This window comes from Lepisosteus oculatus, chromosome 20 (genome assembly GCF_040954835.1).
Source record: "Lepisosteus oculatus isolate fLepOcu1 chromosome 20, fLepOcu1.hap2, whole genome shotgun sequence".
NCBI classification, from domain to species: Eukaryota; Metazoa; Chordata; class Actinopteri; order Semionotiformes; family Lepisosteidae; genus Lepisosteus; species Lepisosteus oculatus.
In genome coordinates, this window is record NC_090715.1 from 3,237,487 (window position 1) to 3,250,534 (window position 13,048).

General features: G+C 40.0%; 1 protein-coding gene across 4 annotated transcripts in view; it reads right to left on the bottom strand.

The window, feature by feature from the left end:
• LOC107080046 (ankyrin repeat domain-containing protein SOWAHC) overlaps positions 1–13,048 on the bottom strand; it is a 103,531-nt gene that overhangs the window by 61,547 nt on the left and 28,936 nt on the right. For all 4 annotated transcript variants that reach the window (XM_069181199.1, XM_015368516.2, XM_069181198.1 and 1 more), the window contains exon 4: positions 6,397–6,576. In XM_069181199.1, the coding sequence (XP_069037300.1) occupies positions 6,397–6,576 (180 nt within the window). The remainder of the gene's footprint in view (positions 1–6,396; positions 6,577–13,048) is intronic.

Sequence of the window (13,048 nt, forward strand, 5' to 3'; positions counted from 1 at the left end):
TTGTTTGATTGGATTTTCAGCTCTGAATGAACTCAGCATTACGCTCAAATTTATCATTTCCACTTGACACTTACAATTTTTCTTTATTTAAAATCTTATACCATTCTGAAAAGGAAAAAGGTGATTTGTAACAGCCAGGAGACACAAGTGGAAAGAAACTACAAGGGTATGTGGGTCTCAACACAGCTGCTCAAACCTGTGCTGAAGTAGATATACCGACTTCTTTTAAGAAATACGTGGATAGGATCCATTAGCAACCAAACCAAAAATAAGTGGATTAGCTATTAGTAACCAAATGAGTTAGACGGCCACATTGTCTCTAGTTGTTTCCAACACTTCTTATGTCCCATGTTAAAACTCCCATAACAAAATCAACATATAACTGACAGAAACTGACGAAGAAGCACTGTTAAAACAAGAGCAAGGGTATAAACAGTATGTGGTGATCCAATATATAAAATGCACAGCTCTTGCCGGTATTATTCAGCACAATAAAGTTCATTTTATACTAATTAGAAAGCTTGCAGACATTTGCATACTAATCCACACTCTATGTGTAGATTAACAGAGCAGGCTCAATGAGATTTGAAAGCAAGCTTTCAGGAGAAAAAAAAAGAGAGAAAGAAGAGCAAAGATAACAGCCCGGCAATAGAAGACTATAACAGTGCATATACTTAAGGTAAAGCTTTTATCGCAAGGAGAAGACCTTTCTTATGTAATCTGTGATTTCATTCAGCTGTTATATCAGATGATTGTTTGAGAAAAGAAAACCCATTTTGCGGAAAACGTTCTCCTGAAAAGGATAGACTGTTCTGTAGCATGCCCCAGAATGTTGAACTAGCTGAGTGGCACTGGAGGTCACTAGAATTATTTGACAAGTGGTACATCTGGTGTAACAGACAATGATACAGCCTTAACACTCATTTAGAGGTGTCGTTTTCCAACCTGACCCCCGTGGTAAAATGTTATTTTTCAATGTTATGAAACTTGATAGCTCTCTGGTGAAACAAGAATCTCCAGTTATAATATAATACCTCAGCAAGCACTGATGGACTTTGGAGACTGCAAGCTTCACCTCACCTAACAGCTCCTCACTGTTTTGCAGAGTCTGTCTTCAGTTGCTGCTCTGACTGCTTTATCAGGATAAATGCTGCTTATTACAGATTTCTTTAAACACCTTCTAAGGGCAGAAGAGTCATGTATGAGTCTGAGATTGCAGTGTTCTGGAGGGGAAAAAAATGTGTCGCATATTTTATCAATTCATGACAGCCTTATTATTGGCTATATCGTACAGTATGCACTGCTGCAAAATTATTGTAAGGTTTTAATACAGGCAGGCTGAATTTTCCACCATAGGTATGCCATTAGATCTGTAGTATCAGAGAAGCCTACATCACTAAATGCAATAAAAATGCAAAAACAGAAACACCATTAATGAAGACTACAGATATATTTAAACGTTTTGAATACCAAAAAAACATTAAGACAAAGGAGAGCTTGAATCTACTGCTTGGTCAGGAAATGGAAAAAAAACAGTGCAGCTGAAAACAGTCACTTGTATTAGGAGTGGGGGACACTTATACAGTGCCTCCTGGGGAAATGTCCACTGACTCACACAGTGCTCAGTGACACGGGTTTGACTCCCTCGAGCCCAGAGGAGGGGGGCCTTTAGAGAGTGAAGGTGTCAGAGGTGGCATCTCTGCAGCCAAAACCAATGAGGGAGGAAAGAGAGGAAGGGATAGAGGGGGCTGGTCTTCACAACCAGGCTCTGCCATCATTCAAAGCAGATGGCATCTTTCTTAATCTGTCAGGGCTTATTTTTGGGAGCTGGTCTCTGGCAGACCTCTTCATAATTGCTATTAGGCATGTGCAGGTCGTGCTCAGCCAAACCACCTAGGGTTTGGCTGGGAAAGCTCCAACCCAAACTTAGTGGCTCTCGTCCGTTTTCCTGCAAGCTTGAACTTGTGACAGGAACTGAAGATCCGTTTTATTTTCCTCTCTTTTCAAGATAACAGTTACAGCCCATATGTGACAACCTTCCTGAGTTTCAAGATCTCTCATATTTCAATAGACCTTTTTGTAAAAAGTAAGTAATAGCTTCTGCTCATTACCACTAGAGGAGGCAGACCTTTGCACTTTATAAGACGCCAATCCCCAAAATGTGTTTTGCTTACAGGACAAACACACAAAGTTTTTGAATAAAAAAAGAATACTGGGTCGGTTGATCGGCCATCAATTTTGTTAAAACTGTGTTTTTATTTTTGTTTCGGACTACAAAAACCCTTTTATTCAGCTTCAGCCACAACCATAGTGTGACCCCCAAGACTAAAAACTGAACCAGAAGCCCAAACCACTCCAAACCCTTATTTAACAATACTAAATCACTTAAATACTAAATCACTCTGGTAGTGCCAATAGGTATTATTTTACATAGGGGCATTCAGTAGTCCTTACAAACAGGGATTGGAAATAACGACTCACAGAAAGGTGAACACAATCAAGCCAGCATCAACAGCTAGTTAAAACTGACATTTACAGCCTTGATTATTGAGATGCAATTTTATGAATTGTTCCTAATGGGGCACACTGAGGTAACTTTGTGTTTATATAACTGATACTATATAAACGGCAATTTGCATCCCCTAAAATGAACATTTGAGAATCTCCCCCCCCCACAAACACACACATACACACAGCTGCTGACTCAGACGAGATAATTACACGGACATTTCTTCTGCAGAAAGAAACAGAAGATGACAAGAGAAAAATGTGGGACTATTTCTGATGCACAAAAATCCTCTCGAATTGCCAGCTGTCTGAATATGGTAATGTGGCTGTAGATGCAGACCAGGCCCAGAACCTTTAATAGCACCTTACAGACTTATCTCTTCAATTCCCCTTATCCTCCTCTATTTTATGACTAGCTTTAGGAATGACCTCCAGCTAGGCCGGGCCCTTGTTCCATCAAGCTTTTTTTCCACTCTTTTTTTTTTCTTTCTTACAGAAAATAAATTAAAAAGGTGTGACCTTGCTGTGGGCTTGCAGGGAAAATGAGGCACATCTTGTCACGAGCTGAAGAGGCTATTTGAAACCCGGTTTGTTCAATTTGAAAGGGCTGCTGCTTCACTCCGATCAGGAGTCCAGATAACGGCGATGGGATGAAAAGGGGAGGGAAGAAACGTTTCTTTTTTTTTTTCCGGGAGACGAAATTAAAACACAGGCGATGGAGGTTCACTCAGAATCAGAGCCCCTGCTTTGTGTGGAGGTGTTTATCTGGGGGTCCTATCAGCCACACCTTGTGCCAGCACAAGAGGAGGCACTTTCCTTTGCTCACGCAGATCCCTGTTGGACTGGGGATGGGACAAGGACTGCTGGCTGATAGCGATCACAGGACACGTTGGCCAGGCAAACACTACACCCCTTCCTCACAGCAGGCCGCGGAGCAGAGGAAAACTCCCGCCCGGTTTTCATCTACCTCTTGGCAAAAGGTTGCAAGTCACACTATGGCCATCTCCCTCGTGTCTTCCTCAACTTTGCATTTGCAGGGCCGTTTCGCTATCGATATCAACTGGGCACGTGAGTCTCTTCAACTGTTTCTTGATTGGGATCAGACATGTATTTAGCCGGGTAAAGGGATTGTACCGGCTCTCTCAACAGTGTGTAAGCAGCTAAAATTGATTCACGGGAATGACTGCTTTACTAACACGCGTGTCCTCCTTTTCCAGGACGAGTGGCCTCGAGTCCTGTGGCTTTGGATTTCCAAACCTAGTCTCAGTTTTGCTTGAATCCTCCTCTCCCGCGTTAGCAACTCTCCCTCGTCGTAAAACAGCTCCCCTTATTAAAACGATGCCTTTCTTTTTCGTCTGCTGTTGCGCTAATGCGGTGTAAATGTTTAATGAAAGGAAATGTAAATCTCATTGATTACATGTCACATTGCACACGCTGGAACACTTTTGCAACATGTCACAAACCCTACAAGCCACAATCCTCACAACCAGAGCTGGGCAATTAGCAACCAGGGTGAAGCCTATCACTGTAGCTAAAGAAACTACACAAGTCATACATGTCAGAGCCTAATATATAGAGAGGTTTAAAGGTATCATGTATCATGGTCGTAATTAGGATTGGAATGCTGTATGTACCCACAATGCTACCACAATGTGCCTTAATTGACATAAGAAAGAAAGGATGATTAAAAGTTCCTTCCAAGAGCAACAGACAGCCACAACAAGGAGCCACACACTACCAGTCTGTAACGGTGAATTCAGAAAAGCCCAAAGAGCTCCAACAAAGGTCAGACTGACCTCAGGATTCGAGCAATGTCAGACTCATTAAATTCTAAGCTGTACAAAGAGCTATGACTTGCAGGCACTTGGGCCTAAGAGGATTAAGGTAAGTGTCCCACCTAAAAGCCTACGAAAACAAAGATTAATCTGTAGACCTGAAGAAAAGCAGAATTTAACTTTAAGCACTGAGGTAGAAAAAAAAGAGGAAAAAAGAAACATTGATAACCTCATTGTGTTTTTCAAGGCATGAATACAAGTGGAAGTTAAAATTATGAGAAAAATGTAGCCTATTCATAGCTAAAGGCAGGGTTGGCTTACTAATACTACTTAAACACAATAACAACAGCACAGGCAGGGTAACCCAGATGTCTCTTAATAAGCAGGAGAGTTTCTTAGAACAGCTTATTACGCTTAATGATCATTTTATGCGGGGGATGTTTATCTCTGTGATTAATCAGTGTTTACCTATCTGATTTCCTGCGTCATTTCGATGAGTCAAGCCATACAGACACACAAGGAGGTTTGCTTATGGCTGTGTTCTGTCCCTCTTCCTTATTCTTCGCTCACGCACGGATGATTCCTTTTCACCTCCAAGAAAATGTTTTACGTTGATTCCGTTCTGAAAGCTACAGCTGTTCCAACCACTCCATCACACCCACCATCCCATGTAGCGCACACTTCGAAAGAAATGGCCTGGGATTTCGCATTACAGGATAAAAATGAAACCCAGCTGAAGTGTGAAAAACTGTAACAAAATGTAGTTAGTCTCTAATCGTAGTGTCATCAGAGCTGGCTGGACATGATGGCTATATTTCCTAATGCCCAGCTCTGCGTTCAGCTGTTTCTCACCAAATTCTATGATTGAAACCTGCATGTTCTCTATGTCGTTCTGCACTGCCCAATCATAATAATAAATCATAGTGCTTTATGATGTGCACCATCATTTCTACAAGCGATGCTACTCTTCCTTGAGGAGCACATGCTTCAAAATGGTGACCTCTTGTTGAGTTCCTGAAATCTCTCCAGATTTTTTCACACAAGGGTAGAATAGTCAGTAGGAAAAAAACAATCAAATTAAAATCTTTGGGGGCAATCTTCTACCTCTTAAAGCAATGATCTGAGATGATATTTATCCATGATCTGAGAAAGCAGATACCCAAATCTGAATTTGTCACCAATGTTACAATTTGGGTTGAGTTTTGGCCTGGGATGCCTTCTGTTTGAAGAGTTCTTGTTCTCTGGGAGTTCCAGTCTCCTCCCACAGTCCAAAGACATACTGGAAGGGTTAACTGACGTCTCTTAATTGTCCCTGGTGTGTGTGATTATGCATGCACCTTCCCTGTGAAGCACTGGCATCCTGGACAGAGAGTAAGTTAATTTGTACCTGCCAGATTGAACTCATTCTTAATCTGCCTTAGACAAAGTTATTATTTGAAATGGATGGGTGCATATTAAGAGGTCACAAGACAAAAAGTGCTGGAAATTATATTTGTTTTCTAATGCACGCCCAGCTTGGACACAGAATAGAACCATAAAGTACTAATCCATTATCTCCTTAAGCAAGAACTCATTGACAATGAGAACAAAGCTTGAAGACTAGTTACAGAGCTATATTTTCACAAAGTCTATATTTACAGAGAAACCACTGGATGGAACTTCTATTCTGAAGGGAAAGGGGAGCAGTTTCCATCTGGAGAATGCATGCAATGTTGGCAAATTTGCGTCCTGATGATGAAGAACATATTGAAGGTCAATTTGAGCAGTCAATCCCTAGATCTGCCGCAAAACTTAGGGAACAGCTGCTTTAACAAGCAGCATTGTCTTTAATCAGACACTGACAACCAAGAGGAAAGATCGGGTGCATTTCACATATTTTTTTCATAACCCACAGTGATTTCAAGAAAAAGGACTCACGCACACAGATCAGTGTTATATCTGAAATAAACAGTCAGTTAATAAAAGTCACTCCAAAAAACGGTTTGTAAAAAGATGTTATACTCCCGTCCCAACAAGAGACCTGTCAAACCTTAATTCTCTATGTGGCTTCGCCTGCATTTAATCGATACCACACAGGAGACTTGTGCCGAGCATGTGGGGTTCCAGGGCTCACCTTGGCCGATCCAGAGGCCGCCACGTCACTGGCCAGAGAGCCACTCTCACTCCTCAAGGACTGCAGGTCACTGTGGAGATCCTGTCCATCTGAGGGGCTCTTCCACCCGGGATCGTCCGGACACCGCACTGCCTCACCGGCTCGGGGCTTTCCCAGTGCTGCAATCTCCTCCCACTTCCCCTGCGGAACACCACAGAGGCAGAAAGTAAGGCCGAATGTTGGTGTAAACAGAATACAGTACCCTGCCTTTCAGCCCTATGTGCAAAAACACTTGAATTGCTGGATTCAAATCTGACTACTCTGGTTACAAATGCAAACAAACAGCACTACTACATCACATGTTGGGCAGTATAGTGCAGCAGGTGAGCCATGGGTCACATGACTGACAGGTGCAGGTTCGAGACCCTGCAGCAGACATTACTGTTGTACGACACCCCAGTTGCTCCAGTCCGCCCTGCTGTATACGTGGGGAGCAGCATTGCTGGGGGTGATCTCTGTGATGGACCAGTGTTCTATACTAACTTGCTCTCTAGTCCCCTTAATACTACAGACACCAGGATGAGCTCTGATATGGACTTTACCTTTTACTGCATCATAAAGATGCAATTGTTATCACTGGCTATTCCTTGCGGTACAGGATTGGCTTCTATGATCCTGAAAGTGACCCATGACAGGATTTGCACACTCACTGGCAAGTAGATATAATAAATCTAATAATACATATATATAATAACACAGGTGGGTAGCTGCGTCAGCATGTGTAGGCTGCAAAGGAACAAGTAATAGGTTTATTCCATGCTGAAAAGAGAAGAAAGAAAACACCTTCTTCAGGTATGAGGTAAAAAAAAGACACTTTAACCCACACTGTGCTATAATGGAACATTCAGCTGCTTCTCTTCTTTGTATTGTAACTGCCTAATTCTTGCAATACTGTTGGATACGCCAGCCCCAGCCTGTGCATATACCCCAGAGGTAGGGCAGTCTGGGTGCAAAAGCCCAAAAGCACTGTCTTTACACAGACACCCAGTGAAGAAAACAACTATTCCAATTCAGACACTAGAAGAAGCCTCACTATGGTGAAAGAGTCATGTCAGATTCTGAGAGCTGCCAGCCATAGGTTGCTGAAGAGAAAAACTTTACCAAACTTTGCAAAATGTGGATTCCTGGTGTCACCACCATTGGTAAGTAACAACCTGCTAAACGTCACGCAAGTCGGATTTTATCTGGTCTGTATGAAGCCACAAAAAAGCATAATATTTCAATAGCTATGAAGTTGAATAGAGTTTACAATTCGAATGAAAAACCTTAGCCTGGCAAAGACAGTTAAGATACAAAAGGAGAATAATTATGCAGTAAAGCAGGTACATTATTATAATAACACCAATCATGAGATCAGTCATAATCCAAAGGACAAATGGTGCTCGGTTTTAGTCAAGAATAGGAAAATAGTAATACTGGAATCACTATGTGGGGATTTATTAAGCAACATCTGAAAAAAAAAACACATCCATTTGTTTTATTCTGACATATTAATTTCTCTTTTTTCTTCTGAATAATTATTATATTACATTATAGCCTAGAGAACTATAATGGGCTCTATTAATTCAACATATTTTTTGACTTATGCTAAATTTCTCAATTGTTCTCACATTTTGTATTTAAATATTTCATAAGCAGATGTGAGAAAGAGAACAAAGGTCTGTCAGTTAAATGAAAAATAATTGTTTCTTAGCTAATTTGCGCTATGAATTTTCTATGCCCTTTATTGGCATATCATGTACTACGCAGAATACAATTCAAATGTACAAAATGATTTTTATTATTCCCAATGACCACTGCAAATGCAGATAAATTCAAAGACAACAGAGAAAAAGACATTTTCTGGCAAGTGCACAGTATCTCTTTTTATCTAAACCCTATTGCCTTTGTGCCTAGTATATGAAGTGTGCATTAAACACACACACACACACACACAAGTTTTCCCTCAATACCCACCAAAAACGCATCTACTCAACATGATAAAAAAAACAGCAGCATCAGTTTCAATAAGAGCACTGGCTTTCAAATTGCTTTGGTGTCCTACAAAATTACCATATGAGAGACTATTTACAACTCTACAAAATTTCTATCTGTTTCTATGAAAGTTACGTCCATCGCTATCATGGAACAAAATGAAAAGCCTGCCTTACTTGTTGCATGCAATTAAGCCTCAACAAAAGACAGCACAGGCAGTTTAACATTTCATAGGGCTGTAATTATTCTTTAACTGTTAGAAAGTGCTGTCCCCTAGGAACTAATTACTGAAAAGCGCTCATCACACACAAGATATATACAAACAAATCCTTCAAGCACAAAGTAAATGTTTAAAGATTAAAAGGGACGAATACAGGAAGCCATACCAATCAGTTTGGTTCAGTTAATTACTAATAAGAATTGCAGCCCCGTTGTGTTAGATAATTATGACACCAAATCACACCTCAAAAGAAGGGCCTCTGGCTGACTGTAATATAGATCTAATAATCAGTGTAAAAGTAATCAAGCTAAAATGTAGATAGGCTGCTAGGGATGTGTATAGCACAACAGGCTTATTAACGGTATTACATGATAGCTTCAAGAACACAGGGAATCATGTTAATATGGGTAAAACATCATTTGAAGGCAGAGAGAGAAATTGAAGTGTTCCTATTAACCTTCCCACCTGAGGTGCAAGGCACTGAATTCAGCTAAGAAGGCTCCACACCGGCAAGAGGGTACATACTGTAAATAAAGCCAAGAAGCTTGCTTGAGTACTAAATCCAGGAGCTGGGAAATTTAAATTCTGCTTCTTCAGTCGGCGCAAATGCCCATTTTGTCAGAATTTCACTCCAGTCTCCCCTTGTCAAGAGAGCCCGAGGCCCCTATAGAAAAAAAAACATGACCAATTCCCAGGCTAGCTTCACTTTGCATTCTGTAACGCGGTGACATTTGTTTTGGGAGCAAAGAGCTAATTGCCATACAAGTGACTTTTCTGAGCTCCTATTTTTTCCCCACTTTAGAAGAGGCAATCAAACTGCCCTGCAAATATGAAAGGCTACTGCAAGCCTATTACCTGGGCAGATTTAAAAAGGACAAATGTGATGTCAACCACCAAGTAACCAGGCATGACTCTTTGGTTTCTATTTGTATTGTCCTTGAGATTATATTGTGTCCCTGCATTATGTGATCTGAGCCAAAACCTCACAATCCTATTTAGGTAAATTATCATTTAATTTCAAACCACAGCAATGTAAACCCTCTAATGCCGTGGCTGAAATGGATTGCTTCTGAAAACGGTATAGGTTTTATAGTGGCTGCATCAAACAAGAGCAGAGATTATATATTTATAGTCTATACACATTTTGAGAGATGTGTATCTAAGATCTAAGAAAATATTACTTTGCAGAAGAACAAAAGGTTATGCCAACATTCAGTGACATAGGAGAAAACAGCTTTTAGGATATAAAACTTAAAATGAGACAGAAGCTTCATTTATGCATGACAATTTACCCGTTCAATAATGAAGTTCTGCCTCTTTACATTACCTGTTCATGCGTCCAGTCAGTCTTTCCACATGTTCTTCAGCTGAAGTGGTTAAATTATGCACAGTAGGATGCGATATTTCTTGCCAGATTCTAATACAACTCCGATCATCAGACACTCTTGCTTTTAGCAGTTCTCCATTGAAGAGATGTTCAGGGGACATTTCAAAAGCAGGGAGAAAGCAGCCCCAACAAGGGACTAAAGTTAGCCCAGATCATTCCCAATAAAGGCGTTGCTCGATTTGGAGTGAACAAAACGAAAACAGGGTTTGCAGCGTTTTTTTGTTTTTATGGATCACACAGTTTGATTTGAAACACAATTAACTGCTTGCAGCTCATCTTGCCAAGGAGAGACTGTCCAGGCGAACACTTCCACTGCACTGGTTTAGATCGAGAACACAGAGCTTCAGAACACAAGATATCCAAATGCAATTACTGTAATGCCAATTTGGTGTCAAAATGTGTCTGAATGAGAGAGACAAACAAAGCTGTATAAATCCCATTTGGTTCAGAAGCTGCCCACATGGAAAGTTACCAACTAGTGCTAATACTGCTAATAGGATGTTCCACTCTAAATGGAAGCTCATGTTAATACCAAGATTTTCATTCATGCTGGAAATTGTAGTTTTAAATTACAGTTTAATGCTTTAGATTTTTAATAAAAAAGCCCCCCCCCAAAAAAAAACCTTCACAGCAACACAAAAATTACCACAGTTTCAGCATTGAGCTTCAGATTCCTATTGTCAACCAATTACTGTGCAATCTCTTTCTTATGACTGAATAGCTCACTGTTAGCAAATAATGAAAAGGCAATTATAGCAAAGCTGTGTTCATATTACCCTCTTCATTTTATGCGGGCTGTAATTATTGTCAATCCTAGAGGCTTACTCTACCATGTAAGAGGCACTAGGGAAGAAAATGGAGTGGGCTGGTGCATGGAAAATTGCAAATGTCACAGCTACCTTTTTATCAGCACCGCTAGACCTTTACTGTTAAAAAAACCCACACACACACGTACGTGCACACACACAGAGGAGCGCGGGAGAACCTCGATGTGTGTTTTGCAAATTCTTTACCTCAAGCTGTTGCAGTCATTGAAGTACAGCACTGGCGACGTGGAAAAAAAAAATCATATAGTGCTTTTGTTCTTTTTTTTTTTACCAATAATTCCCAGAAGACCCTGCTTTTTCTGCTCGTGTCTGTCTGGAAAAGAAAGCCATGGAAATATTCCTTTTGCCATGGCTCCCATTAACTGTCTCCATGCTGTTCGCTAATGGGGAGTGGCATATAATTGATTCACTTTATGAGTTTTGATCTGTAATACTGAGAGGGAGTAAACCACATATGGACACCCTTCCTGGCATAAAACAATGTAAAAAAAGGGAAAGAAAGGGATTGTGACACGCATGACAAGGGGCTGGCAGCGTTATTATTTTAATGGGCGACTTTGACCCTTAAAAATACATTTCATCAATGCCTCCCTTAGTAACGATACAGAAAGTACATCATTAGAGCTTCACATCAATAAAGGCTGTGCATATAAAATACTAAAGTTGCTCAAGTGGCAGTGAGGAGAGAGAGGGGGGGGGGGAAGAGAAAAGAAAATCTTTTGTCAATACACTCACACACATCCATGACAAATCAAAGAGAATAAACAATGTCATGATTTTACTATACCTAGACAGCCAGGAAGCAAAATTACAAACATGATTTTGACAACTGAGGATTCAAGGTCAGCCTTAAAGCACCTTAACTGCACTGTTTAAAGCTGCACACCAAATTCATGTAGACATTCTTGTATCTGGCATGCACATTTATAATAATTTCTTGAAAGTTTTTCAGAAGCTGCTGCTCCTTTCGTGTTTAACAAGATGCTTGAAAGGGCACATGAAGAAAAGTAGATTTTTTTAAGAAAACGCGTTGCATACATAAGCCGCCGAATGTGCTTTTCAAATCAGTAGTGAAGGCTGTCACTGCCACATTCTTCTTCTAAAGTAATAAAATTTCCCACCAGGTTCATCTCAAAAGGAAATATTGCAACATCAAATCAGGATTCAGCAGAAAAAGGCATCTTTTAACTTTCTGAAACTCTTTAAGTTCTAAGAGACAACATTCATGAACAACTAGTTTATTTATTCCTTTTATTTATTTATAATTTATCCGTGCTACAAAAAAACAAGATAGTTGTTCCAGCTTTTTTCACTGTCGCTAGCACAGTTGGTGTTATTCTACTATATTTGTCTTCAGAAGCTTTGCTGTAGTCACATTCTTCAGTTTCTAGCCATGCAGCAATTAGATATGGTTAATATGCCATTAAAGAAGGCAAGGAAAACAACAGCTCATAATCACATGAGAACAAGCTAAATGTTACATCTTTCCATCTTCATGAAGGCCAGTCATACAAAACATGATTTCTCTTGTGAAAGAATACAGAAACAAGCTTAAACAAACAAAGCCAAAAAATAAAATAAATACAAAATAAGGAGTCTGAAGTCCTTACCATCACCACAGCACAGCACATTCTCAGTGGTGTCTGAGAGGGCATTCATAAGGCAAGTATTTCAGCGAGCATGCTTTCCTGTGGTTTGTCTTTGTGGTTCACTCTCTGGAGATTAATACTGTGGGTATTAGTAGGTCCAAACTACAATGATTTGCACTTTGTTAGATTTAGGCTTTGTTCTGCTACAATGTATACAGTAGCACCCTAAATTAGAAGTAACAACAGTACAAAGTGTAAAATAGGTTTAAGAGACTCGTCAGTTCCAAAAATTAGTCTGTGCTGTACTTGTTTCACTTATTTTATCACATAGTGAAACCAGAAAGCAATAATAAAACAGAAGACACTATTCAAATAACGTGTCCTAGTAATCAGTATGATGTACAATAGTGACACTTTTAGGTAAATGGCTCTGGGGTTAGGCATGTGTTGTTATTTTTTGTTTTTTTAAAGGGAAAAATAAAACCTAGAGCCTAGTTTCCTAGTTTACACAGAGCTGACAAAGAAACGAAGCTTTAATGCCATCATTGTCACAAGACCTTGAAGTGAGTGTCCTCCATATTGAATAACACAGGCACAATTCTGTTTGAAGTTTGCT